The sequence below is a fragment of the Penicillium malachiteum genome (genome assembly GCF_028827825.1).
Source record: "Penicillium malachiteum strain IBT 17515 chromosome Unknown utg000003l:1.0-4950554.0:1.0-4952489.0, whole genome shotgun sequence".
In the NCBI taxonomy this organism is placed as follows: Eukaryota; Fungi; Ascomycota; class Eurotiomycetes; order Eurotiales; family Aspergillaceae; genus Penicillium; species Penicillium malachiteum.
The window spans coordinates 1,139,849-1,164,927 of record NW_026643096.1 but is presented as its reverse complement, the minus strand read 5'-3'; the positions used below and the strand labels follow the sequence as shown (position 1 = coordinate 1,164,927).

Genomic DNA, 25,079 nt, shown 5'->3' with positions numbered 1-25,079 from the left:
TCTAGATAGGAACCCGCGGACAATCTTATCTTCCATGATGTAATCTACCTGAGATATACCACGGCATGATCAAGTGCTGGTATTCATTGAGCCCTAGAAACTATGTAGACAAAGTTAGTTAATAGAATAACTAAAAAAATACTAGGGACAGTCCAAAAGATAAAGAAACCGCAAACTTGAAGTTCCATAATAGTCAGCGTGGTCACCATGTTCACTTTGTCTTCACCAAGTTGTACAATTTGTACTGTACCCAACCTTGGAAGGCGGTATGACAGGCGGTGTCCCAATTCGTCCATCTACATGTCATCTTGGCCAGGACAGCTCCAGTGCTCACGCCTGCCACTTATCACTCACCATGTCCACTCCGGACTTTGATCTTGATCAGCTCTCTGATGCTGAGAGAACTGCTCTGGACACATATACAACAGTGACAGGCCAAGAACTTACAGATGCCATTCCGTTATTACGTCGGTCGCAATGGAACATCCAGGTTAGTTGCTGTCTACTTATGCGCAAGCTTAAACTACATACTCACCCCCGCAATAGATCGCCATAGCCAAGTTTTTCGATGGCGAGGGCCCAGATCCCCTTGAGGAAGCTCGCTCTGCGCTACCACAGTCTACTCCCCAACCAAATCGGCAAACCCGAAACCTGATGACAGAGGACCTCACTGAACAACTGTCATTCACGGCACGTAGTAGTGCTGCCGATGCAGCCCCAAGAGTCGATACCCAATCAGATGATCAGCCAGTTTATCGACCACCGTTGATCATTGCCTTACTATTCACTCCATTTAATCTAGTCTACCGACTCCTTTTTAGCTCTTTCCGTCTCTTCGGGACCCTATTTCCCTTCCTACCTCGACTGTTCAATGCCACCGCAAACCCAGCCCTCCAGGGCACACGAAGAAACACCACTGGCCGTCGTGCCCTTGGTCCAAAAGACACCGCCGCTCGATTCATCCGCGAGTTTGAGGAGGAACATGGGTCACAGCCCATTCCGTTCTTGGAGAATGGGTACAACATGGCATTGGAGAAGGCCCACCGCGATCTGAAGTTCTTGGTAGTCATCCTCTTGTCCCCTGAACACTATGACACAAACAGCTGGGTACGTGATACTCTACTGGCGCCGGAGATAATGGAGTTCATCAACGACTCCCGGAATAATCTACTTGTGTGGGGTGGAAATGTCAAAGACTCCGAGGCATACCAGGTTTCCAACTCCCTCCGAGTGACCAAGTTCCCTTTTGCGGCTGTGATGGTCCACACACCCAATGTGTCTTCAACAGCGATGTCAGTGGTGGGTCGCATTGCAGGTCCTACTACTCCGACGGAATTTACGAACAAGCTCCGCAAAGCTATTTCCTCGAATCAAGAACCGTTGGAACGAATTCGCGCTAGCCGCGCCGAGCAGCAAGCATCTCGGAGTCTACGTGAACAACAGGATTCCGCCTACGAGCGATCATTGGCTATTGATCGAGAACGGGCGCGCCAACGCCGAGAAGAGGAGGCTGCTCAGCAGCGAGAGGAACAGGAGGCGGCAGACCGCCAAGCTGCGCATGAGAAGCAACAGCGTGATCTTGCACAGTGGAAGAAGTGGCGGGTACAGTCACTGAGTGCAGAGCCTGGCACTGATGTCAAGGATGCCGTGCGGATCAGTGTACGACTACCCAATGGAGAGCGGATCATGCGTCGGTTTGCAGCCGACGCCGAATTGGAAGAGCTATATGCGGTGGTGGAATGTTACGAGGAATTACAAGGGGAGCGGGACTCGGATGTATCCGAACCGGAAGGGTTCGAGCATAAATATGGATTCCGACTTGTTTCACCAATGCCTCGGGCGGTGTATGGGGTGGAAGATGGCGGAACGATCCGTGATAAGATTGGACGGGGAGGCAATCTGTTGGTGGAGCCGATTGATGAGGATGAGGAAAATGAAGATGAAAGTACATGATTTGCATTATTATTTTGAGAGGTTGCTTGTGTCTCAAATTTGGATAAATCATGAATCAAGATGAACATTGGAAGTAACTAATAACACCACGTGGGCAGCTGACCGTGATGACTCCGAGTCGGAGCCCTTCACTTGCTATGAATTTATATATATCTATTCCCCCCCCAGTCCGTCTTCATTGAGTTGGCCTACTCCAGATGTCCGAGTCCGCAGTACTTGAACCTGAGATACCCCTAGTACTACTACTAGTAACTTGAATCGATAAATTGAACTTCGAGTTCAGATCAGTTCAACTTGAAGTTTTAGTCTAATATATACACTGGTAGCCTTGGAGGCATCTTGTAGTAGTATTAGGTACTAGTAAATGACCTCGGGAAGAACCGTGAAATCTTGAAATCTAAGTGAGCACTTGAGTCACCTGGGCAAATGTCTTGAGCGTGCGTCACGGTGTCAGCTCAGCTCAGCACCCGTGATGCAAGGGGGTTCCAAGATTCAAGTTGCAGGATGATAGGTCTATCGACTAGTAAAAGAGACATGACCACATGTCAGCCTTTGACATCTGGAACATTTGAACATCATAATGATGACGTGTAAATTGCCATTGCCTCCAGATGTCAACTGGTCCATACATTGCTCTCCATTACAAAGCTTAAGTCTGTATACATAATCCTGTTGGCTTGCCTGATTATTTCTTGTAGCCCAACCTTGGATATCGCACTTGAGTAGAGTCCTCTAGATACATAGTTTATGGATAGTGGCGATCAAAGTTGGAGGATGGGTGATGCTCCATACTCCGTATTTTGAGCTAAATCAACGCGTACATATGGTGGCGCGTGCCCAGGTGGCCTCTGGTTTACGGAGCCAATGTTGATCATTTAACCAAAATTAATATAATTTTTGGGGAACACTTTCAAGTCTGGAACTTTACATAAAATATGAACCATTCAGCCTTCAAGTTGCCAGTGGAATAGTTCAACTTGAGCTAACTGGGTGGCGATGTCCAGTTATACTAGTACTAGAATTAGACATTTAGATAGTATATTAGACTCAATGCACACACGTACACCTAGTATCTGCAGAATCTCCGAGAACGATGATGCAAGTGATCATGATGATTTGATTTACTCCTAGCCCCCCTATACTGTATACATACTTCAAGGAGATTACGGGCGTAAGTTCGTCCGTACGGACGAAGATGGAGCGCTGAGTCATCCCGGAAAGCCGGAGGATGTGCATCCGAGGGGGCGGAGAGGAAGGTGGGAACTCTCCGCGTGGGCCCGACAGTCGGAAACAAGGGGCTCCGGCCCACTTTCAGTCTTTATGAGAATTCTTTATTTCTTCCATACAAAGGATTATATTAAATTGTACGGAGTAGTACATAATTTTATACTTAGGTACATATCATTGTAACTTGATTGTAAGTTCTCCAATTCTAATTGGTATATATGTAGCTATTTTACTTGAATAGAAAGATAGAAGAGTATGAAGTGTACTACCTAGTGTAATATGTACTCATAAACACATAACATGAATCATAATTGTTCCGAGTCATGGCTTCTGTGCATTATCTCAAAGTAGTTTAGGGCCCAAGTATTCAAATAGAGAATTCGCCAATTGATCCCTTTAGACAGCCAATGTCTCCATAGGATCCAACAAAATCCAGAAATCCAGAATAATCTATCAAAATCCGACACTCGGGCCTCGTCCGGAATCCCCTTGAACCGCTTACCGTTTGGTTATCGGAGATCCAGTCTAAATTTCGCCCGAACCCGAATTCGAATTTTCGAATTTTCGAGATGATTATTTTTTATCAATGCTAATCCTTCTTCCCTATTTATCTTCTTAATCCTTCACTTGGGTGTCTTTCTCTTAGTCTCTTCTTTTCTTTTCCTCTTTTAGTCATATTCTCCCCTTAATATTCCCCTCTTAATCACAACCCTAATTATCAATTTCATCACTCGCCCCGCAAACAAAAACAATATCCAACTACTCCACTCGACACCTCGCCAATTGATGGTGATTTCCCTAACAACTTTATTTCTTTTCCGTCATTGGGCTTCGATACCAACAACAATCGATACTTTTCTTATACAGCTTCAAGGTCTAGCCCACCATGTCGCTGTTGGGGACTTTGAACCCCAATTTACCTGAGGCCGAGCAATCGGTCTCAGTCGCGCGCGAGATCCATCACCATGACCCTGCCGGTAGTGTCAGTACCGAAGAGACAATGATGGGTGAGGAGGATAAGGTCGAGATCGCCAATGAGGAGCAAATCGAGGAGGAAGTGACCCGTCTGGCCCAAAAATTGACTCGCCAATCAACTCGCTTCTCCGTCATCGAGGGCGAGAACACCTTCCTCGAGACTCCAAAGGAAGACTCCACTCTCAATCCCGCCAGCCCCAACTTCAGAGCCCGCAATTGGATGAAGAACTTACTCGCCATTACTTCTCGCGACCCAGAACGCTACCCGCAACGCCAAGCAGGTGTATCATTCCGCAACCTTAGTGTGCACGGTTTCGGTAGCCCTACCGATTACCAAAAGGATGTCTTCAACTCTGTCTTGCAGGTTGGTGCCTTGTTCCGCCTGGCTACTGGTACTGGTAAGCAAAAGATTCAGATTCTACGTGAATTTGACGGTCTTGTCAAGAGTGGCGAAATGCTGGTCGTGCTAGGCCGCCCTGGTTCCGGTTGCTCTACTTTCCTGAAGACCTTGGCTGGAGAGATGAACGGTATTTACAAGGACAAGACATCCGAGATGAACTATCAGGGTGTCTCCGACAAGCAAATGAAGAAGCAGTTCCGTGGCGAGGCCATCTATACTGCCGAAACCGATGTACACTTTCCCCAGCTCTCTGTGGGTGATACCCTCAAATTCGCTGCTTTGGCCCGTGCGCCTCGTAACCGTCTGCCTGATGTCTCGCGGGATCAGTATGCTGAGCATATGCGTGACGTTGTCATGGCCATGCTGGGTCTTTCACACACTATCAACACCAAGGTTGGTAACGATTTCGTTCGTGGTGTCTCTGGTGGTGAGCGCAAGCGTGTCAGTATTGCCGAGGCCACCTTGTGTGGTAGCCCGCTTCAATGCTGGGATAACAGTACCCGTGGTCTGGACAGTGCCAACGCCCTTGAGTTCTGTAAGACCTTGAACCTGATGGCCAAGTACTCTGGAACCACCTGTGCCGTCGCCATTTACCAGGCTTCCCAGAGCGCCTACGATGTCTTCGACAAGGTTACAGTGTTGTACGAGGGTCGTCAGATCTACTTCGGTCGCACTGGTGACGCCAAGCAATTCTTTGTTAACATGGGTTACGAATGCCCCGATCGTCAGACTGATGCTGATTTCTTGACATCTCTTACCAGCGTCAATGAGCGTATTGTGCGCCCTGGCTTTGAGAATGTGGTTCCTCGTACCCCCGATGAGTTCGCCGCCGCGTGGAAGAACAGCAAGGAATACCGCGAATTGATCAAGGAGATTGAGGAATACAACTCAAGCTTCCCTCTTGGTGGAGAGGCTCTGCAGAAGTTCATTGATGGTCGCAAGGCCATGCAGGACAAGAACCAGCGCACCGGATCTCCCTTCACCATGTCTGTTATGCAACAGGTTAACCTTTGCATGATTCGTGGCTTCCAACGTCTCAAGGGTGACGCCAGTTTGACTCTCTCCCAACTCATTGGTAACTTCATTATGGCTTTGATTATTGGTTCCGTCTTCTTCAACTTGCAAGATGTCACCTCAAGTTTCTATTCTCGAGGTGCCCTTCTTTTCTTCGCTGTCCTGCTTAACGCTTTCTCCTCTGCCCTTGAAGTAAGTTGCACAAAACCCAGTGTCAATCATAAGACTTCGAGACTAACAAAGGATACTTAGATCTTGACTCTCTACGCGCAACGTCCTATCGTCGAAAAGCAAGCTCGTTATGCCATGTATCATCCATTCGCCGAGGCTATCGCTTCAATGCTTTGTGATATGCCATACAAGCTTCTCAACGCCATAACCTTCAACGTGACCCTTTACTTCATGACGAACCTCCGCCGCACCCCTAGCGCTTTCTTCGTTTTTCTGCTCTTCTCTTTCGTCACCACCTTGACCATGTCCATGATTTTCCGAACCATTGCTGCCTCCTCTCGCACTCTTTCCCAGGCTCTGGTGCCCGCCGCCATCCTGATTCTGGGTCTGGTTATCTACACTGGTTTCACAATTCCCACCCATAACATGCTTGGTTGGTCTCGCTGGATGAACTACCTCGACCCCATTGCCTATGGATTCGAATCCCTAATGGTCAATGAATTCCACGGTCGGAGTTTCCTGTGCGAGGAATCCTCCATGATTCCTTCCGGTACTGGTTACGATTCTCTTGCGGATGCCTTCAAGGTTTGCAGTGCTACCAGTTCTCAGGCTGGATCTAATTATGTCTACGGTACCGAATACCTGGCTCAAAGCTTCAACTACTATGACAGCCACAAGTGGCGCAACCTGGGTATCATGATTGCTTTCATGGTTTTCTTCTGTGCTACCTACTTGACTGCCACCGAGTACATTTCTGAGTCCAAGTCTAAGGGTGAGGTCTTGCTTTTCCGCCGTGGCCACGCTCCCAAGCACGAGTCCGGTGACCTGGAAAGCACTGAGGTTATTGGTTCTGCCGAGAAGACCGATGAGTCTGCCCAAGGAGCTAGCGCCGGTATCCAGCGCCAGACTGCCATTTTCCAATGGCAGGATGTTTGCTATGATATCAAGATCAAGAGTGAGGAGCGCCGCATTCTGGATCATGTCGACGGTTGGGTCAAGCCTGGTACCTGCACTGCTTTGATGGGTGTTTCTGGTGCTGGTAAGACTACTCTTTTGGATGTCCTCGCTACTCGTGTCACTATGGGTGTTGTCAGCGGTGAAATGTTGGTCGACGGTCGCCAGCGTGACCAGTCTTTCCAGCGAAAGACTGGCTACGTGCAGCAGCAAGACTTGCATCTGTACACTACTACTGTCCGTGAGGCTCTTCGATTCAGTGCTATCCTTCGTCAACCTGCCGATGTCTCCCGACAGGAGAAGTTGGACTACGTTGAGGAGGTTATCAAGCTTCTTGGTATGGAGACCTACGCCGATGCCATTGTCGGTGTCCCCGGTGAAGGTCTCAACGTCGAACAGCGTAAGCGTCTTACCATCGGTGTCGAGCTCGCTGCTAAGCCTCAATTGCTTCTCTTCCTGGATGAACCTACCTCTGGTCTGGACAGTCAAACCTCTTGGTCTATTCTCGATCTCATCGACACTCTGACTAAGCACGGCCAGGCTATTCTCTGCACTATCCACCAGCCCTCTGCCATGTTGTTCCAGCGTTTCGACCGTTTGCTGTTCCTTGCCCGAGGTGGTAGAACCGTCTACTTTGGCGAGATTGGTGAACAATCCTCCACACTTGCTAGCTACTTCGAGAGAAATGGTGCTGCCCCGCTCCCTGCTGAGGCCAACCCTGCTGAGTGGATGCTTGAGGTTATTGGTGCTGCCCCTGGATCCCACTCTGATGTCGATTGGCCTGCCGTCTGGAGAGAAAGTCCCGAACGCCAGGGTGTGAAAGACCATCTGGCTGAGCTCAAGAACACACTCTCTCAGAAGCCTGCCGATGAATCCAGCAATGATCCTTCTAGCTTCAATGAATTCGCCGCTCCCTTCCACGTCCAGCTTTATGAGTGTCTCGTGCGTGTTTTCAGTCAGTACTGGCGCACTCCGGTCTACATCTACTCCAAGGCCGCTCTCTCGATCTTCACTGCCCTCTACATTGGTTTCTCCTTCTTCCATGCCGAGAACAGTCTCCAGGGTCTCCAAAACCAGATGTTCAGTATTTTCATGCTGATGACTATCTTCGGTAACTTGGTCCAACAGATCATGCCCCACTTCTGTACCCAGCGCTCTCTGTACGAGGTTCGCGAGCGTCCTTCCAAGGCCTACTCCTGGCAGGCATTCATGGCCTCCAACATTCTCGTCGAACTCCCCTGGAACACCCTCGCCGCTGTCCTCATCTTCGTCTGCTGGTACTACCCCATCGGTCTGTACCGTAACGCTGAGCCTACCGATGCTGTTCACGAGCGTGGTGCCCTGATGTTCCTGCTTGTCTGGTCTTTCCTCCTTTTCACCTCGACCTTCGCCCACATGATCATCGCTGGTATCGAACTCGCCGAGACAGGTGGTAACCTTGCCAACTTGTTCTTCTCCCTTTGCCTGGTTTTCTGTGGTGTCCTCGCTACACCCTCTGAGATGCCTGGTTTCTGGATCTTCATGTACCGCGTCTCCCCATTCACGTACCTCGTCTCCGCTATGTTGTCGACTGGTGTCTCGGGTACAGACGCTTACTGTGGCGCTGTTGAATATGTTTCACTCAACCCTCCTTCCAACCAGACTTGCTACCAGTACATGGAGAAATACATCGTTGCCAACGGTGGATACCTCCAAAACCCCAACGCTACTACCGACTGCTCTTTCTGCACCATCGATTCCACTGATACCTTCCTCGCTGATGTGGGTTCTTACTACTCTGATGCTTGGCGCAACTTCGGTTTCATGTGGATTTACATCATCTTCAACATCTTTGCTGCGGTGTTTATCTACTGGATTGCGCGTGTGCCTAAGGGCAGCCGTAACAAGAGCTCTTCTTAAGTGATTGAGCTTTGTTGTCTTCTCTCTTCTTGATACTTTTCTTTTTCTTTTTTCTTTTTGCAAATATTTTTCAAATCTTTGTTATCTTTGGGACTCATTTTGCTGTTAGATGTCCACTCTGCTGTACACATAGATTCCTATTTTCCACTCATATTGCACATGTGGCAGGAGGTAACTGAAGTTCTAGATTAGACTAGAATCATCATATGAAATACATAAACATCTTCATATAAACCTGAAAATTATAATTAACTTATCTAAGTATCAGTAGGCTTAAAAATTAGGTTGAAGACTAGGCCAGGTAGAGTGGGTAATAGAGTCAGGGAAATCAACTAGTGACGGGGGCCTGTAAATTCTGGCCGAAATATTTTCTCAGTTAAATATAGGGGTAAAATCAGGAGTTCCAGTAACCATCCACATCGTAGTAGCTCAGCGGGCTATCGTGTCTATCCCGAGTTGATTTGACACTATGATACCATAAGTCTAGTTTGCTGGGACTGAGGGTTGCTCAGTAGCATCAGCGAGCGTGAGACTTGCCTAAGTGGAACACCACCGTGAGAAAGCATGCAGCGGACTATGTGAAGGGCTTCTGTGGATGGGCTCTTTTTTTGCTCTTTCTTTTGATACTATTTTTATATTTTTTACCTATTTTATTGGATTTTTATGATTTTTTGAAAGTTGAGGCTGTCATCGTCTTGCTCATCTTGAAGCCTCACTTGACGCATTCATCGCGAAATCTAGAAGTCCCTGGTTCGAGTCTTGCTCATTCCGTTTTCTTTTTTCTTTTCTCTAGAACCAAGAGCCTTTTCATACCTTTCAATGTAGGCCTCTTCTGCTACTTAGGAGTCTGAGTACTAGGATCTAGGTAATTACAAGTTCTGAATCTGTATATCAATCCTAAGGTCCATACATTCGTTAAAATGATATAAACAAATCTACACAAAGACAGAAAATTCAACGAAAGAACAAAGTATGATCTACCACGTAAAAGCCTCTTCAGCAAAATCGATCACAGCCCCCTTCCCAATCCTGTCCCTTGTCGCCATGCGCACCTCATCCGCAAAGGCCCCAGGCCCGCAAACCGATACTAGCGTCGCACCAACTCTGTTCGGTAAGATTTCATCGAGAACCACATCTGGCCTACATCTCCCAGAGAACATCTGTACCGTCTTTGATGGAGAGACGATATCAGCCGCACGGCGCGGTTTCGAGACGAATAGCTTAATGACGAGAATATCGCGACGAAGCGGTAATTTCAGGATCTGGTCCATCCATTGGCTGACCCACGAAAGATGATCTGTGGATCGGACGGACCAGATGAGGTAGACGCGTCGGGTAGCTGCTGTCTCGGCGGCAGAACGAAGGACTAGATCACGGGCGTAGAGGAGATGATGTGTTATTCCGGCGCCGGCGGAAAAGAGGACTGCTGTACCATAGCTGGGTGGATTGGCTGGGTGTGAGCCGTATGGACCTTCTATGAAGCCTGAGGAGTGTAGAGTGCGGTTTGGTTTCGAGAGAGCGAGATTGTATAACCGGCGGGTCATACCTTGGCGAGCACTGATGATGAGGGAGACTTCTGTTGGCTGGGGACGTGAATCGGCGCATGGATCATGGAATGAGAGATCAAAGCCTTGTTTTTCGAGGGAGGAAGGTGTGAGAGGTGGATCCTGAGATGTTTTTGAGTCGAGGCATCGTGTGTTATTCGTGTTGCATCGGGGCTCGGCCCAGGCAATGGAGAATGGGTGTGACATCCACCAGGATACACAGGGAATGTAGGCGAAGACGTGGCAGCCGGGTTTGATGTCGACTCGCTTGGGGAGATGGAAGGTCACTCGGCATGCTTCTCCTGGGAGCGCCACTACTGTCATTCGAGTGCTACCGTGTTTGGGGGAGATGTTGAGGTATGCAAGACGGAGGAGTCGGGTACTGCGCTCGAGAACCCAAATCGCGGCGACGGCATCAATCCATGGCTTCTGAGGAAGGGAGTCTATGTTGAGATGGAGGTATACGCCGATGAAAGCTAGTAACGCGAAGAGCTGGTGTAGATGCAGGAATGTCTCGTAGAAGGCATGTCGGATTGGAGATGGGGAGTGGAGGGCGAGGGCAACCATAGAACATGTGCCCAATAGTCCCCAGGTGAAGAAGGGTGTATCTCTTAGGCGTGCGAGCATATCGGTGAAATTTTGCTCCGCGCAGGCGTTGACGGCCCATGCTGCAGTATGGGTGATGGCTTCAATTACGACAATGCGACCGAGCCATCGATGAAGGAGATTGTAAGTGTCAAAGCTGATATGGAGTATGGAGATCAAAGGGTTGTTTCGAGTTGCCAGGAGAAAAAGCGGGACCATATTAAAGACTGCCAGAGTCCCAGAACGCCCGCGGAGCTCTGCTACCAGAGCCTGCCCCTCATTGATTCCATAATCCAAGAATAGGCAGTATACAACTTGGCTAGTCAAGTACAAGGTGATCAAGATGGTTTGAAACCGAGATGGTAGAGTACCCATGCCGATGGCGGATGATAGCTGTACCTCCCTGTTGTGTCGTTTCCTTCCCAATGGAGCATACAGGAAGTACTTTTTTAACCAAGGCCACCATACTGACTGTTCCTGGCTCCAATATGTCTGCTGTCTTCGATTGGAGGAGGTAGATGTGAGCTGACGAAGGTATGCATGGCTTATTTGAGCGATCCGGCCGCAGAAAATGATCAAGGCCAGGATGATGAGCGACGAGTAGATTATCCGAGCGATAAGCACATCGAGAGGGACGTCCACACCACCAAGCCCCCGTGAAAATTCATATATGTACGTCACGTTGGCTCCATAACTTCGTGCCGCAACATGCGGAGGAGATGTAGCCATTGAAATGCCCCAGACTCGCTGAAGGGCTGTTGGGTGGGATTTTTGAAGATGGCTCGAGTTGACGAGGCACAGTTGAGTGTAAGAGGGCGACCAGAGAAAAAAAAGACGTCAGATCACAGACCTGGCTCGGACGTATCGAATGGTTCTCGGGGTTGGAATCGAATCAATGTGTAGACGGTACCGGTGTTGATGATGGTTAGACTGGGGCAGCGTGACGAGGGCGCTCGGGCAAGAGAGGAAAGGGAGAGAAGGACCAGGAATAGCGATGAAAATGCAATTTATGATCAAAATAAAATGCCCTTCTATAGTGAATGACGGGCCAGATGCGGTATTAGCGAGCGATATTAATCACGACTCATGGTTTGAGTGAATGACGCTGAGATAAGATGAGATGAAAAGGCTGGTAAAACAGCGCAAATGATGATGACGACAGCTAAACAAGTGTCCTGGAATCCAGCAAGATTCAACAGATCACCTGGGCACAGATCTGCAGTTGCCCACCAGGTGTCTTACAGGCATCGTCCAGGGCCCAGGAATGTTGTAGCAAGGGAGGAGGCGACCAGGTGGAAAGGTGAACACGTTTTTTTAACCCAAAAGAGTAAACCCGAGGTGTAAAGACAGACAAAGTGGTTATAATAGTATCAAACAAGAATTTAGAATGAAATCACAAGCGTTTGTGGTCAACAAAGAGCGGTAATAAAGAATTATCTATAGACCCGGAGAAGATGCGCGATTCAGGAACCAGCCGATCGGCAATGAGTGATGAAAATAGGGAAGAAATTTGTAGAAGATTCAGGATCAAGCTTTCTGGTGGACAATGGACTATTATAAAGAGTAGAACAAGTGGTGCATCACAGATGACATGCCACATCCGAGGACGCACGGTTCTCCTTATTGTTTGGACCAGAGGTCATACTCTGGTATAGTACAGAGTAGTCCTCACCAGCTCCTCCTGACCTATCGGGGTGGCTCCTCCGATGACCAGGGGTTGACTAGTGTTTCTTCAAGATGCACGTAGCGTAAAGCCAGAGTTCTGATTTGCTGGCTAATTTGAGGCCCAAGGACCCTTGCAGATCTCCGACCGGCGTAACGCCCTGGGAAGGGTACGAGCAGGACCTCACTAATGGGACTTGATGGGGCCTGTCATTTCGGTCTCTGGATGAATCCACACAAAAGGATTCCGTTATCTTGGAACTCGTTGAAGCTAGGAACGTGGTCAGGACTTAGCGAACAAGTTCAAACAGTGGCTGTACTAAGTGTTTCAGAAGTCTCAAGCAGAACCCCATGCTGTCAAAATCAACACTGATGGAGCCAAGTCGATGGTTTGACTCAGAGCAAACTCTATCAAATCGTATGATCCCATGCCTTCTGAGTCAATGAAACTGGTGACTCGTTTGATCTACCACATTCCTTGTTGTCAGATTGTATTCAAGGTGGAGAAGATGGAAAGACAAAGCCAAGAGTCCCAAGACAAATGGCTTGTGCAGTATGGCCTGATATTCCGGGCCACAATCGCCTGCCAACTAACTAACTGCTAACTACGGGGCTCATTGTTTCATGTTGAAATGCAATTTTCTTTCTCTATATACCAGTTAAGTGCAATGACAGGTTCTTCCAGGTATCTCAAACTATAGCTTCATATATTTACCGCCCCATCCAGCCACCGTCCACAGTAATCACATCGCCTGAAACATAGCTGCTAGCGGCGCTGGCCAGGAAGACAACCACGCCCTTGAAATCCTCCGGTTTACCCCACCGACCAGCGGGGATTCGAGCCATAATACCAGCATTGCGGTTAGCGTCATTAATCAGGGCCACGTTCATATCAGTGTCAATGTATCCGGGGGCAATGGCGTTGACATTGATGCCCTGACTGATCCACTCGTTAGAGAGGGCCTTGGTGAGCTGTCCAATACCACCCTTGGATGCTGCATAAGCGGGGACAGTGATACCACCCTGGAAGGTCAGGAGGGAAGCGACATTGATAATGGAGCCACGGCGGCCGGAGGGGAACTCGGATGCGTCGCGAGACAGCAGATAGGCGCCGAATTCACGGCAGAGAACAAAGACGGATGAGAGGTTGACCTCTAGGACCTAAACGAGTTTTCCTGTGTCAGTACATGTAGTGATAAGGACCTGGATTTTCTGTGTTTCATGCACTACTCACCTCATCCCAGTCCTCATCGGGGAACTGGTGGCTAGGATGTCTGCGCTGAATACCCGCACAGTTCAAGAGAATGTCTGGCTTGAGTCCCTGATCCACTACTGCCGGTACAATATCCTTAACTGCCTTTCGGTCTGACAGTTCAGCAACGTGGATATAGGCTTTGCGACCAAGGCGATTGATGATCTCGTCCTTGGTAGTTGTGTTGGAGGCATCTCGCTACTTGAATGATCAGCACGTGTCTCTTTCGATCTTCCCATACCACCAAATGCGAATGCGTACCTGAACCAGAATAATATCGGCGCCCGCTTCGGCCAGGGCAAAGGCCATAGCCTGGCCAATGCCTCGTGTGCCTCCAGTAACAAGGGCAGTTCTGCCACTCAAAGAGAAAAGAGATCCCACTGTCGCTGCCATTTTGTGCTGTGTAATTGATCAAGAACAGATTGAAAACGATATGCAAAGAAAGAAAACTTCAGAGTAACACGCGGGACCAAATATTCATATGACGCAGGCCAGTATTTCCCCACGCGCGGGGGTCATGGCTGAAAGTAGTAAGTACTATTCCCGACTCAATAGCCGTCGGTAATTGACTTCAAGTTGGGATAAAAGCATAGCCATGAATCTCATGATGCATTACAGACTCCAGACAAAAGGAAGAATAAAATAAAAATAAATATTAGGGATTTACATATGAGAAATATGGAAGAATGAATATCCCATTTTTTCAATTACTCTATCGTAATGTCATCAATTAGAATGTATAGACAGAATCCATAATGTGATTTCCCCCTCCAAGACTGTCAAGGGTATTTCCCCACAAAATCCCACGCGGAGAAATGAGATGAGTAATGGCACCCGAGCTCCTCTTTCTGTGGGTCTCCAAGAAGTCGGCCTTTGTCTCTTCTTTCCTTTGCGATAATCAGTTTTAATTTTGGGCCGAATCGACATGGAGTCTCCGTCGCAGCTCGCTTCCCAGCCGCGGCGGCCCGACAATACTTGCAAACGCGTCTCCCGAGCTTGTCTGCATTGCCGACAGCGCAAATCACGATGTGACCTGTAAGTTTTCCATACCCTGTCTCCAATTTTGGGGCTGGTAGGCTGATCCCCTGAACAGCGATAGCAACGGAAATCCGGGGAAACCGCCATGTCAACGCTGTGTTCGGGAAAATCGAGAATGTGTGCTTGGGGGCTCTAATCGCGGAGGACGACGAATCCGCAAGAACAAAATCAAGAATTTTACCCCCGCGACAAATCCGTCGCCAAGGAAAGACTCAGAAGAAACCGCCAGCCCTACGAGTTCCGATGCTCGTCGCGCCCCGTCGGTGTCCTATCCCGGGCCTGTGGTTTTTCTCCCGCCAAACCCACAGGCAACGGTTTCTGTCGTTGTAGAAGATGAAGACGCCTCGATTGACTCGGTGCCGCGCAACCCATCTGACGCATGGCAGTGTCTCACAGGTATCGCCGCTCAAACTGCGATTGTACCGACGGAAAGACGAGGTCATGCTCAGTCGGAGTCCGGTAGCTTCTCAGCACACAACGGCTTGCGCAATGGCATCGTTTCAGAGTTTAATGCCCCAAGCACTGGCATCAGAGCGTATCGACTTGTCCAGTCGCGAGCTTTAGATCCGACAACTGTGTGGCAGCTGGTTTCTCGCTATGCTGAAAATTTTCATCCATATCTTCCTCTGGTTCCTAGAAAATACTTTGAGCGCTCTGCGCTAGATGATTTTGCGACCAATGAGAGACATCTCCTTACTGCTATTATCACAATTGCATCAAAGGATTTACTTGATCGGCCAGAGATTCACGAATGCTGTTCAAAATACATGCTTGAGCTGATCTCGGCCATCTCAGCCGGTGCTGAATGCGATGTGGATGCTATTGAGGCTCTTCTTTTGCTCGCTGAATGGGAACCTCATGGCCTAAGATCTCGCATTGAGCGCGTGGGCCGTGGAGAGGAGGACCGTGCCGCGTGGATGCATGTTGGTTTAGCCCTCCGCTCGGGTTACTTTATCGGACTTGATCGTACATCATTCCGAGGCGACCCATATGGTGATCAGGCTACTGAAGCTCGGCGACGTTTAGCGTGGGCGAGCTGCTATGTCTCCGATCGTCTGATATCCGTGCGCATTGGACGAGCATTCTGGTCCCGTGGTCCCGGCCCCATGACTGGTCTTGTCAGCCAGGATTTTCCTTCGCTGCAGCCAGTCAACGAAGGCGATGAAGATTATTCAAAAATATTTCAGGCCATGCTGGATCTTACACAGCTGTATGGGAATGTGCATGAAGTATTATATTCTGGAATGCGGACAAGCAATCAGATGATGCTGATGGGAGATTATGTCAAATATGTCGATGACTTTCGCTTAGCCATCTTGAGATGGAAGTCTCTATGGGGTCCTTTGGATTGTAGGTCACTTTACCAGCATTTTCTCTGCACTCGTTCTAACATATAACCAGGTTCGGCGCCCATGCGAGCTACGCTGCAGCTATCATACGAGTACTTACGACTTTACACAACCGCATTTGCATTTCAAGCTGCTATCTCCCAATCTCTAGTTAAGCCCAAAGCGGATGGCGCTTCTCATCGAGATCAACTGCGAACTACATTCAAGAATGTCGCGTCGATGCAGGATTCTCGGTTCATCTACGAGTCTGTCGACGCAGCGAAAGCTTACCTGACTATCTTGGTTGACTCGGTAGATCCAGAGAGGCATTTACATTTCATGCCGCTTCGCTTCTATCTGTAAGTCACTTTCCCAGATCCACGTTTTTTTTTCAAGCCGACTAACAAAATCCAGCTATGGGATCTATTCTGCAGTCTTCCTCTACAAGGCCCGTTCATTTGGAATGATGGTCTCTTCCGAAGAAGCCAAAGTCCAGGGTCTAGTTGCTCGAACCACCGAAGTCCTCAAACACGCAAGTGCAGGCCCCGATGATATCGGATCACGCTATGCTCGCCTCCTTGAACTTCTCTGGAAATCCAAGCCATCTAATATGGCACCAGCTGCAGCCGAAACACCACAAAACACAGACTTTGCAATGCAAACTGCATTGACCAACCCTGTATCGGATCCCTCTTACATGGATTTCAGCCCTGCCAACGATTTCTCCTGGTTAGATTTGGAGGCTGTGGGTGACTATGTTTCCGGCGACCCCGTATCCGGCGGTCTATTGGGCCTGGATGCCTTCCAGAATCCAGCCGACCCATACCAGTCCGGACAGGACCGATCACAGAATTGGCAAGCATCAGCTTGGCTTGGCGATATGAGCAGTAATCTTCTATTCTAGGTTATTTGGTGTTGCGGGTCAAACGCCGCTTAAGATACGGCAAATGATGCGGGGCGGAGCTCCTCTCGGAGAATCCCCCGATACCACCGAGGGGTAACCGAGGCCGGGATCCTTTTACCCCGGATTATCATTCTTTCGCAAGCTCGAAAAAAAGAAGACAATCTCCAATTTTCCTCATTGCGAAACTTCTCAATCACCTCACATTAACAATGTCGTCGTCGCCTAATGAAATCCGGGGCCGATTGGCCCTCATCACTGGCGCATCAGGAGGGTAAGTCTTCACCCGGCGTTTAAGAGATAGTCGACGGAGACTGACTGTCGGTTTTTTGAGATAGAATTGGCGCAGCATGTGCAGAACAACTCGCGGCAAAGGGCGCTCACCTCGCGCTTACATATGCGACCAACCTAGAATCGATGAACAAGATTGTCGCAGATATCCAGTCCAAATATGCCGAGAACAAGCTGCGCATTTCGATTCACCAAGTCGATGTTGGAAATGCCGATCAAATTGAGGCTATGTTTCAACAGATCGACGCGGAGCACGGTCAACGACCTGATATCTTGGTTTCGAACGCCGGGTATGGAAAGCGGTTCCCAAATGTGTGGGATATCACGCTGGAGGAGTTCGATTACACGCTGAATATCAATCTGCGGGCATCATTCATTCTTGTAAAGGGCGTTGTGGAGCACATGAAGAGTCAGCGCTGGGGACGCATTATTTTCATGTCGTCTATTGCCGCCCAGGGGGGTGGAATAAACGGATGTCGTAAGTGTCTACAGCCATCACTATTATGCCTCTGTTTGAAGAAAGGTCGGTTCTAATTTGCCATTCTTTAGACTACGCTGCGTCCAAGGGTGGCCTTACCGGCATGATGAAGAACCTTGCTACTCGTCTCGCCGAACACAACATCAGCGTCAATGATGTAGCCCCTGCTATGATTGGTGAGACTGGAATGATTCCTAATGCTGCTGCAATCCCTGAGGTAGCTGCTGGAATCCCAATAGGTCGGTTGGGTACTGTGGAGGAGACAGCGAATGTCGTTACCATGCTCGCCACTACTGGATATATGACAGGTCAGAGTCTCTTGCTGGCTGGAGGTCTGAAATAAGGCGTTAGTTCTGCACATAGATAGTTAAATATGAGATATGTACATGATTATCTTAGATTTCAAACGAAATAAAAACGCGAGAAAACATGGATCAAAACTTCAAGTTATTCAACAACTACTTAAACTACAATTTTCTGAAATTCGGCATGGCAATCTCACACTGGCAATCTATTCAAATGTTCTCTCCGGGTATTTTCAAGTCATCAACATCATCATCTCATCACAAATCCAAAATTCTCCCAAAAAATTACAGACTAGCCCGAGCAGATTCACTGGGACCTTCAATAATAACCTTCACAACGGGCCGTCCTTCCTCATCAACACCCTTACCAGCCAAGGCAAACGCCCGCTCACCATCTTCAAGCTTGATCCGGTGAGTGACGACCTTAGCCTCTGTAGTTTCCATCTTGCCACTCTGCAGCAAAGCAATAGCAGCGGGGTATGCATGTCCATCATATCGGAAAGTTCCGATAATATCAACCTCACGCAGAGCAGCCGCACCAACGGGGAGAGTCTGGATGGGGTTACCCATGCCAACCTGCACAAGGACACCACCAGCCTGGGAAGCATAGATTCCAGCCTGGACACAAGAAGGCACACCAGTGCAATCATATACTCGTGTGAAATCCGGAACCGTCAGACCATCGTCTGAGCCAGCCGCCTCAGTCAGCTTCGCAGCCAAAGATTGGGCATTAGCAAGGGCCCAGGCCGTCTGCTCCGCGTGAGGCGCATCCTTAGGCGGGGCTGGATTCGCTGGATCACGAAGGGGAATAAGAGCAGTCTTAAGGCCGAGACCAAGGGAGGCGGCGATCTCAAGGCGGGAGGCATCGATATCAGCGACAAGGATGGAAGTGAAGTTCTCATTTGTGGCGAGCGCAGATGCGAGTAGGAGACCAATTGCACCAGCGCCGAAGACCAGTGCAGCTGTGGCTTCACCCGTTGAGCGGGCGATTGCGACCTGCTCTGGTGTTGGAGGACGAGAGCGACGGATGGCATGAAGGCAGACGGCGAGGGGTTCCACGAGGGCACCGCCTGCGTCGGTAACATTTGATGGGAGTTTGTGACACATCTCCGCTGGGTGGTTTGTGCGCTCCATAAGCGTGCCATCTAGATGGGGGAAGACCTTTGCACTACTGCGGAACTGCATTGAGGGACAGATATTGTAGCGGCCTTGTTGGCAGAGGGAGCATTTGCGACAGGGAAGTCCGACTTCCAGTGCAACGCGGTCGCCAACTTTGTGGCTTGTGACGTTGGGACCAATGGCTGTTACTGTACCGGCAGATTCGTGACCCAGACACATTGGCTCGCGCACGACGAAGTCGCCATTGCGGCCGTGGGAGTAGTAGTGTAGGTCAGAGCCGCAAAGACCAGTGGCTTGTACGGCCACTTGAACCTCACCGACTGCCGGAGCTGGGAGGGTGCGCTTCTCCTGTAGAGAGAGTCTTGTTAGTTTATGAGTCTTCTATTGTAGTCCCTGGGGAATAGAGTGTTGCTTACCACTCGGAGGTCCTTTGCACCGTGAAGGACGAGGACAGTAGCAGATGATTCAGACATGATGTGATGTGATGCAACGAGTACCTCGTGAATTAGAGAATTATTTCAAGAACAAGAATGAAGGGAAGGAGCTCTTTTCACGGCATCTGGAAATTATTCCCCTCATGGGAGCTCCCCCCCACGAGCACAAAGTGGGGGAATATATGATGATGCGGTTGGCCCGATCATCCACGGATTTGCTCCGGTCGGGGTTTGATCTAAAAGGGGAAGTTATCAATAGCCGTGATGCCGTGGGGGGTTATGCGATTTTCCGTGCTTCAATAGAGAAAGTAATGGATTTTACGATGGAAAGATATAATGTGAAGAGAGTATCAATAGTTTAAAAATGTGTTTTAGTTGGAAAAGAGGGAATTATACATCTATAACGTGAAGAATCTTCATTTTCATAGAGATGGAGTATAGTATGATGATATCACGGAAGATAGCTTCCTCGGCGATCTCCACAGCATGGGGGTTTAATGAACCCCGCGATAGCCTATTGACATGACCTTTTTTCTTTTCCCGACCGACTTCATCCAATTGACATATCTCTGCTGTGTATCCCTTGTACTCCCCGAGACTCAATCTTGACAACTCTTCAGCTCCATTGACAGTAAGTGCGACTCGCTTCCCAACCAACATCATGCATGTAGCTCATGGCGCAAACAGAATTCATTCACAATGCCTTCTCAAGCCGCTCTCCTCATTGGAGCCATTGCGCATTCGCGCAAGGAATGGGAGAGTCTCTCCTCTATTCTGAACCTCAAGGTAAATACGCGCCGAGCGCTCTTACCAGATAGCTTGCTCATAAACTTAGGAATTCCCTACCGGAACTCGCGAGGAGTTCTTGAAGAACTGCAAGGCAGGACACTACGATGATGTGGTCGCAATCTACCGCTCAAACACTTCCAATAAGGTGCGTAATTTGCGGTTTCAGCAACGAAATCTCCAGCTAAGCACCAGATTAGTATACCGGCAACTTCGACGCCGAGTTGCTCGCTGTCCTTCCCCCTTCGGTCAAGTACATCTGCCACAATGGTGCTGGATATGACAATCTCGATGTGGCAACCTGCTCGCAGAAGGGTATCGCAGTCTCTAGCACACCTGTCGCAGTGAATAATGCCACTGCCGACGTGGGTATTTTCTTGATGATCGGTGCTCTGCGTCAAGCCTATGTGCCCCAAGCAGCTCTCCGGGCCGGTGAGTTTGGATAATCTATAATGTTAAACTATGAATTTGCAAAAGCATGGTCTGACTATGAAAATTTATGGTACAGGCACCTGGCAAGGACAGACTACTCTGGGTAACGACCCCCAGGGCAAAGTACTAGGAATTTTGGGAATGGGAGGAATTGGTCGCGTAAGTATCCCAGTAGCGATCATGAGGTCTCTATCTTACTGACAACGATTAGGAAATGGCGGTGCGAGCCAAGGCTTTTGGCATGAAGATTCAGTACCACAACCGATCTCGACTCCCTGCCGAGCTTGAGGGTGATGCGACATATGTTTCGTTCGATGAGCTTCTGGCCAATTCCGATGTTTTCAGTCTGAACCTGGCATTGAATGCCTCGACGAGACATATCATCGGTGCGAAGGAGTTTGGTAAGATGAAGGATGGCGTGGTTATTGTTAATACCGCACGTGGGGCCCTGATCGACGAGAAAGCCTTGGTCGCGGCGATCGAGTCTGGAAAGGTAAGCGCAAAGTTTAGCGTCCGCTATATTTTGTTCAAGCTGACGGATTTTTGTGCAATAGGTTCGCTCTGCCGGTCTGGATGTATATGAGAATGAGCCTGCGATTGAGCCAGGTCTTGTTACCAATCCTCGCATTATGCTGCTCCCCCATATTGGTACCAACACCTATGAGACTCAGAAGGAGATGGAGATCTTAGTGCTGGATAACCTGCGGCTAGCAGTGGAGAAGGGAGAATTGATTACACAAGTTCCAGAGCAGAAGAAATAGACCGGATAGAGTACAAGCTTTAGAATAGAATAATTTTGATTCATTTTCATTCCCAGAATTTTAGTTGTGTTATTAAATAAACAATATTTTAGAACTGAATTATTACTTCCCATCCATGGATTCCAAGTATGTAGAGTGCTGTAACTAAATGGATATTTGGTGCCTTCCTACGGTGATGGATTTTCAGGCATCAATCTTGCCTAACGTGGAATAGCGAGTTTCATGTTGGGATAACTCAGCGCATGCAAGCCATGCTGACATAATATAATACCCAACCCGGTTAGCGTTAGGGCTCGCTTAGGGCCCGCGCGCCAAGCCGAAAAAAACCGCACCAAACTAGGAGTTCTAGTGTCAGCGGTCGTAGACGAAAAGCGACAACATCATCCCGACACCGAGGACCATCGACTTCCCCTCGCCAACTCCTTCAAGATGGTGAGTCCAGCACACACCTTTCCCCCGATTTCGTTAAATCGCCTTTCGAGAGACTCTGTCATGTTCAATTCAACCTTCCATACATGATTAAATGCATTTGGATCAGTTGCATCTTGAAATGACAAGACGAAGAAAAAAAAACTTAATCGGCCGACCTTCCACCATGATTACTGACGACTATTCTTCCTCGCTCTACAGGTCCGTTACGCCGCCCAGGAGATCGAAAACGCGAAGAGCGCCCGCGCCCGGGGCTCTTACCTCCGCGTCAGCTTCAAGAACACCCGTGAGACCGCTCAGGCCATCAACGGCATGAAGCTGCAGAAGGCTCTCACCTACCTCGACAATGTCACCAAGAAGTCCATGGCTGTCCCCATGCGCCGTTACGCCGGTTCCACCGGTCGCACCGCTCAGGGTGAGTTCCGATCAGAAAATTCCTATTCTACATGCTGGAGGGTTTCGGAGTGGCAACGGTATCAAGGATGATTATGCTGGAGCAAATGGGATGTGGGAAAGAGTCGATATTACTACGACAACACGTGAAGGCGCAAATCACTTGTTTGATCGATGCGAGGGTTACTTGGGAGGATTATTTGGCGTTGGAATGGGATACCGTTGTCGCTTTGGGAATCGAAATTTTCAAAATTCAGTGTGGGAGATTTGTGGCTATCGATCATTCGACTGACAATCATTTGTTTGCAGGCAAGCAGTTCGGTGTCTCCAAGGCCCGCTGGCCCGTCAAGTCCGCCGAGTTCCTGATCGACCTCCTCAAGAACGCTGAGGCCAACGCCGACACCAAGGGTCTCGACACCTCCAACCTTGTTGTCCAGCGCATCCAGGTCAACCAGGCCCCCAAGGGTCGCCGCCGCACTTACCGTGCTCACGGTCGTGTATGTTTTTATTCCATGAAGCTGTGGCTCGAATATTTCGAACCTCCGGACTAACAATAAATCTTTAGATCAACCCTTACATGACCAACCCCTGCCACATTGAGCTGATCCTCACTGAGGCTAACGAGGAGGTCAAGAAGGCCCCCAAGAAGACCGACCTTCACCTGTCTTCCCGCCAGCGTGGTGCTCAGATCCGCCAGGCTCTCATTGAGGCCTAAACGGGTCGCAGGGGAAGGAGATGAACGGTGGTGAAAGAAAAAGGATTGCCGTGGACGGGTTGGCCGGAGTTCTTGCGCATCTGTATGTTGGAACGGAAATGAATACCGGATCATACAAGATTTTTTTTATAAGGTCATGGTACCAACACGGAGGAGAACCAAATAAAAAGTTTAAACAGCGCGGCTCCGGACGATGGACATAGGATTCTGTACTGCCCGATCCGATCATGATACAACGTGGTTTCTCTTCTGTGCTTCATTTCCCTTGGGTCTTTGTACTTCCTTCATAGCAGATGGGGAGCACGGCTGTCTGAAATAATATCCCATGTTTTATGATTCACATGATTTCAGGATGGGTTCTAGATCTACGTAGACTCATTCAAGTTCGCTTTCTGTTCTGCCATCGAGTGCAACGACCTCAGGCTCCAGGGCTCCTGGATTGGGGTAGTCCAGTTGTTCCGAGTCCTCAATTACACTGACCGCACGTACTACTAACGATATCTGGAGGTAATAGTGTTTTTGTAGGCCTTCAAATGTTGAGGTTGTAATTCCGAGTTTGGTCAACATTTGCACGTGTGAATATCGGGATGGAACTTGAACATTGAAGCTCTGGACCCAACTTGAACACCTGGGCACCACTGGTAACATTAACTTGGGATACTCGTAGTATTCAACTTCAAGTTGTCAGAGAGGCCCTTCTTACATTGAACTCGAAATTCCCGGCCACTTTTATTCCGGAGTCCACGGATGTCATTCAACTTCTACTAGTAGGCATACATATATCTCTGACCCACTCAGGCTAGCAAACTAGTAGTATGATATACTACTCCAGGCTACTACCTTCGTTTTTTTTCCCTTCTCTTTTTGGAAATATATGTGCAATAACTGGGGCAAAGATAAGGCGTGATGGACTCGGATGCATGTGGTCCTCGATGCAGACTATTATTGAATATAACTGGTCATAATCATCATGCATCTATGTGGTATATATGCACTTAGACTGGTATGAAGTGAGGGGATTTAGGGACTCCGAGTCGGAGACGTGCGGGGTTCCAACAGACTAATCCAAGTCGCTCTCTGTCTTCAAAACTCCTTAAAGTTTCTATTGTCTCATAATGTCCCAGCTATCTGACTACCGTCTCGTCTGCTTCGATGTCTACGGAACTCTCATTGACTGGGAGAATGGCATTCTAACTGCGCTTCAACCCATCCTCCAACACAGCCAAACCAATTTTACACGCCAGCACCTGCTGACCGTATACGGCGAATTAGAAAGTGAACAGCAACATCTCACCCCAGATATGCCCTACTCTCAGCTCCTCGCTACCGTACACCCTGTGCTAGCCCAACGGCTCGGACTCCCTACACCAAGCAATGAAGAAAGTATTCAGTTTGGCGAGTCTGTCGGCACCTGGCCCGCATTTCCCGATACTGTAGATGCCCTCCGCGAGCTTCAAAAACACTACAAGTTAGTGGTACTCTCCAACGTAGATCGAGCCTCATTCGCTCGATCCAACGCAGGAAGTCTCCAAGGATTCCGCTTCGACCTAATCATCACGGCACAAGACATAGGCTCCTACAAGCCCGATACACGCAACTTCGAATACATGAAAAAGGCCGTACATGCAGACTTTGGCGTGGATCCTAGTCAGATCTTGCAGACGGCCCAGAGCCAGTTCCATGATCATCAGCCTGCACGGCAAGCGGGGATCCGATCGGTGTGGATTGAGAGAGCCGGTGCTACGATGGGAAATCAAGTCGAGTCCCCTAGTTTTGATTGGCGATTTGCTACACTTGGGGAAATGGTCAATGCCTTGCAGAAGGAGTGAGTGGTGCAAAGTTATTGCTGCCTTGAGGATGATGCTGTCTTGCAGAACGCAATGTGGTTCCAGCGAAGGATACGCAGCCACTTTTACCGGAGGCGCGTCCGAGCAGTCTTGGCGAGTGATAATCTTGCTGCCTCAGCCACAAAGGATGCATCATCACTTGGTATGGCTTGAGAGGGGTGTCAATTTTCTGTGAAGGGAGTTGAG

The 25,079-nt window shown here is 48.9% G+C and overlaps 10 protein-coding genes across 10 annotated transcripts; 7 read left to right on the top strand and 3 right to left on the bottom strand.

Moving 5' to 3' along the window:
• Positions 1–355: 355 nt before the first annotated feature.
• On the top strand, positions 356–1,953 carry N7483_006764 (clathrin-mediated endocytosis regulator UBX3; the record flags this gene model as incomplete). Its single annotated transcript, XM_057090201.1, has 2 exons — positions 356–490; positions 547–1,953. 2 exons carry the CDS (start codon positions 356–358, stop codon positions 1,951–1,953), a joined length of 1,542 nt encoding a protein of 513 aa, XP_056944942.1.
• Positions 1,954–4,066: 2,113 nt separating this feature from the next.
• Positions 4,067–8,593, top strand: N7483_006763 (pleiotropic drug resistance family ABC transporter; the record flags this gene model as incomplete). The annotated part of the gene is made up of 2 exons (XM_057090200.1): positions 4,067–5,761; positions 5,822–8,593. 2 exons carry the CDS (start codon positions 4,067–4,069, stop codon positions 8,591–8,593), a joined length of 4,467 nt encoding a protein of 1,488 aa, XP_056944941.1.
• A 977-nt stretch (positions 8,594–9,570) lies between these two features.
• Positions 9,571–11,451, bottom strand: N7483_006762 (ferric reductase family protein; the record flags this gene model as incomplete). The annotated part of the gene is made up of 1 exon (XM_057090199.1): positions 9,571–11,451. One exon carries the CDS (start codon positions 11,449–11,451, stop codon positions 9,571–9,573), a length of 1,881 nt encoding a protein of 626 aa, XP_056944940.1.
• Positions 11,452–13,095: 1,644 nt separating this feature from the next.
• On the bottom strand, positions 13,096–14,029 carry N7483_006761 (putative 2-deoxy-D-gluconate 3-dehydrogenase; the record flags this gene model as incomplete). The annotated part of the gene is made up of 3 exons (XM_057090198.1): positions 13,096–13,545; positions 13,619–13,834; positions 13,898–14,029. The coding sequence occupies 3 exons, from the start codon at positions 14,027–14,029 to the stop codon at positions 13,096–13,098; spliced, it is 798 nt and encodes a 265-aa protein (XP_056944939.1).
• A 532-nt stretch (positions 14,030–14,561) lies between these two features.
• N7483_006760 (uncharacterized protein) lies at positions 14,562–16,906 on the top strand (the record flags this gene model as incomplete). Its single annotated transcript, XM_057090197.1, has 4 exons — positions 14,562–14,671; positions 14,730–16,024; positions 16,076–16,361; positions 16,417–16,906. 4 exons carry the CDS (start codon positions 14,562–14,564, stop codon positions 16,904–16,906), a joined length of 2,181 nt encoding a protein of 726 aa, XP_056944938.1.
• Positions 16,907–17,115: 209 nt separating this feature from the next.
• N7483_006759 (SDR family NAD(P)-dependent oxidoreductase) lies at positions 17,116–18,015 on the top strand (the record flags this gene model as incomplete). The annotated part of the gene is made up of 3 exons (XM_057090196.1): positions 17,116–17,177; positions 17,242–17,672; positions 17,744–18,015. The coding sequence occupies 3 exons, from the start codon at positions 17,116–17,118 to the stop codon at positions 18,013–18,015; spliced, it is 765 nt and encodes a 254-aa protein (XP_056944937.1).
• A 247-nt stretch (positions 18,016–18,262) lies between these two features.
• On the bottom strand, positions 18,263–19,569 carry N7483_006758 (NAD(P)-dependent alcohol dehydrogenase; the record flags this gene model as incomplete). Its single annotated transcript, XM_057090195.1, has 2 exons — positions 18,263–19,444; positions 19,513–19,569. 2 exons carry the CDS (start codon positions 19,567–19,569, stop codon positions 18,263–18,265), a joined length of 1,239 nt encoding a protein of 412 aa, XP_056944936.1.
• Positions 19,570–20,229: 660 nt separating this feature from the next.
• On the top strand, positions 20,230–21,509 carry N7483_006757 (D-mandelate dehydrogenase-like dehydrogenase; the record flags this gene model as incomplete). Its single annotated transcript, XM_057090194.1, has 6 exons — positions 20,230–20,316; positions 20,366–20,464; positions 20,517–20,748; positions 20,825–20,907; positions 20,960–21,241; positions 21,303–21,509. 6 exons carry the CDS (start codon positions 20,230–20,232, stop codon positions 21,507–21,509), a joined length of 990 nt encoding a protein of 329 aa, XP_056944935.1.
• A 115-nt stretch (positions 21,510–21,624) lies between these two features.
• rpl17 (60S ribosomal uL22 domain-containing protein) lies at positions 21,625–23,046 on the top strand (the record flags this gene model as incomplete). Its single annotated transcript, XM_057090193.1, has 5 exons — positions 21,625–21,635; positions 21,794–21,941; positions 22,140–22,353; positions 22,641–22,828; positions 22,897–23,046. 5 exons carry the CDS (start codon positions 21,625–21,627, stop codon positions 23,044–23,046), a joined length of 711 nt encoding a protein of 236 aa, XP_056944934.1.
• Positions 23,047–24,161: 1,115 nt separating this feature from the next.
• On the top strand, positions 24,162–24,875 carry N7483_006755 (putative haloalkanoic acid dehalogenase; the record flags this gene model as incomplete). Its single annotated transcript, XM_057090192.1, has 1 exon — positions 24,162–24,875. One exon carries the CDS (start codon positions 24,162–24,164, stop codon positions 24,873–24,875), a length of 714 nt encoding a protein of 237 aa, XP_056944933.1.
• Positions 24,876–25,079: the final 204 nt, after the last annotated feature.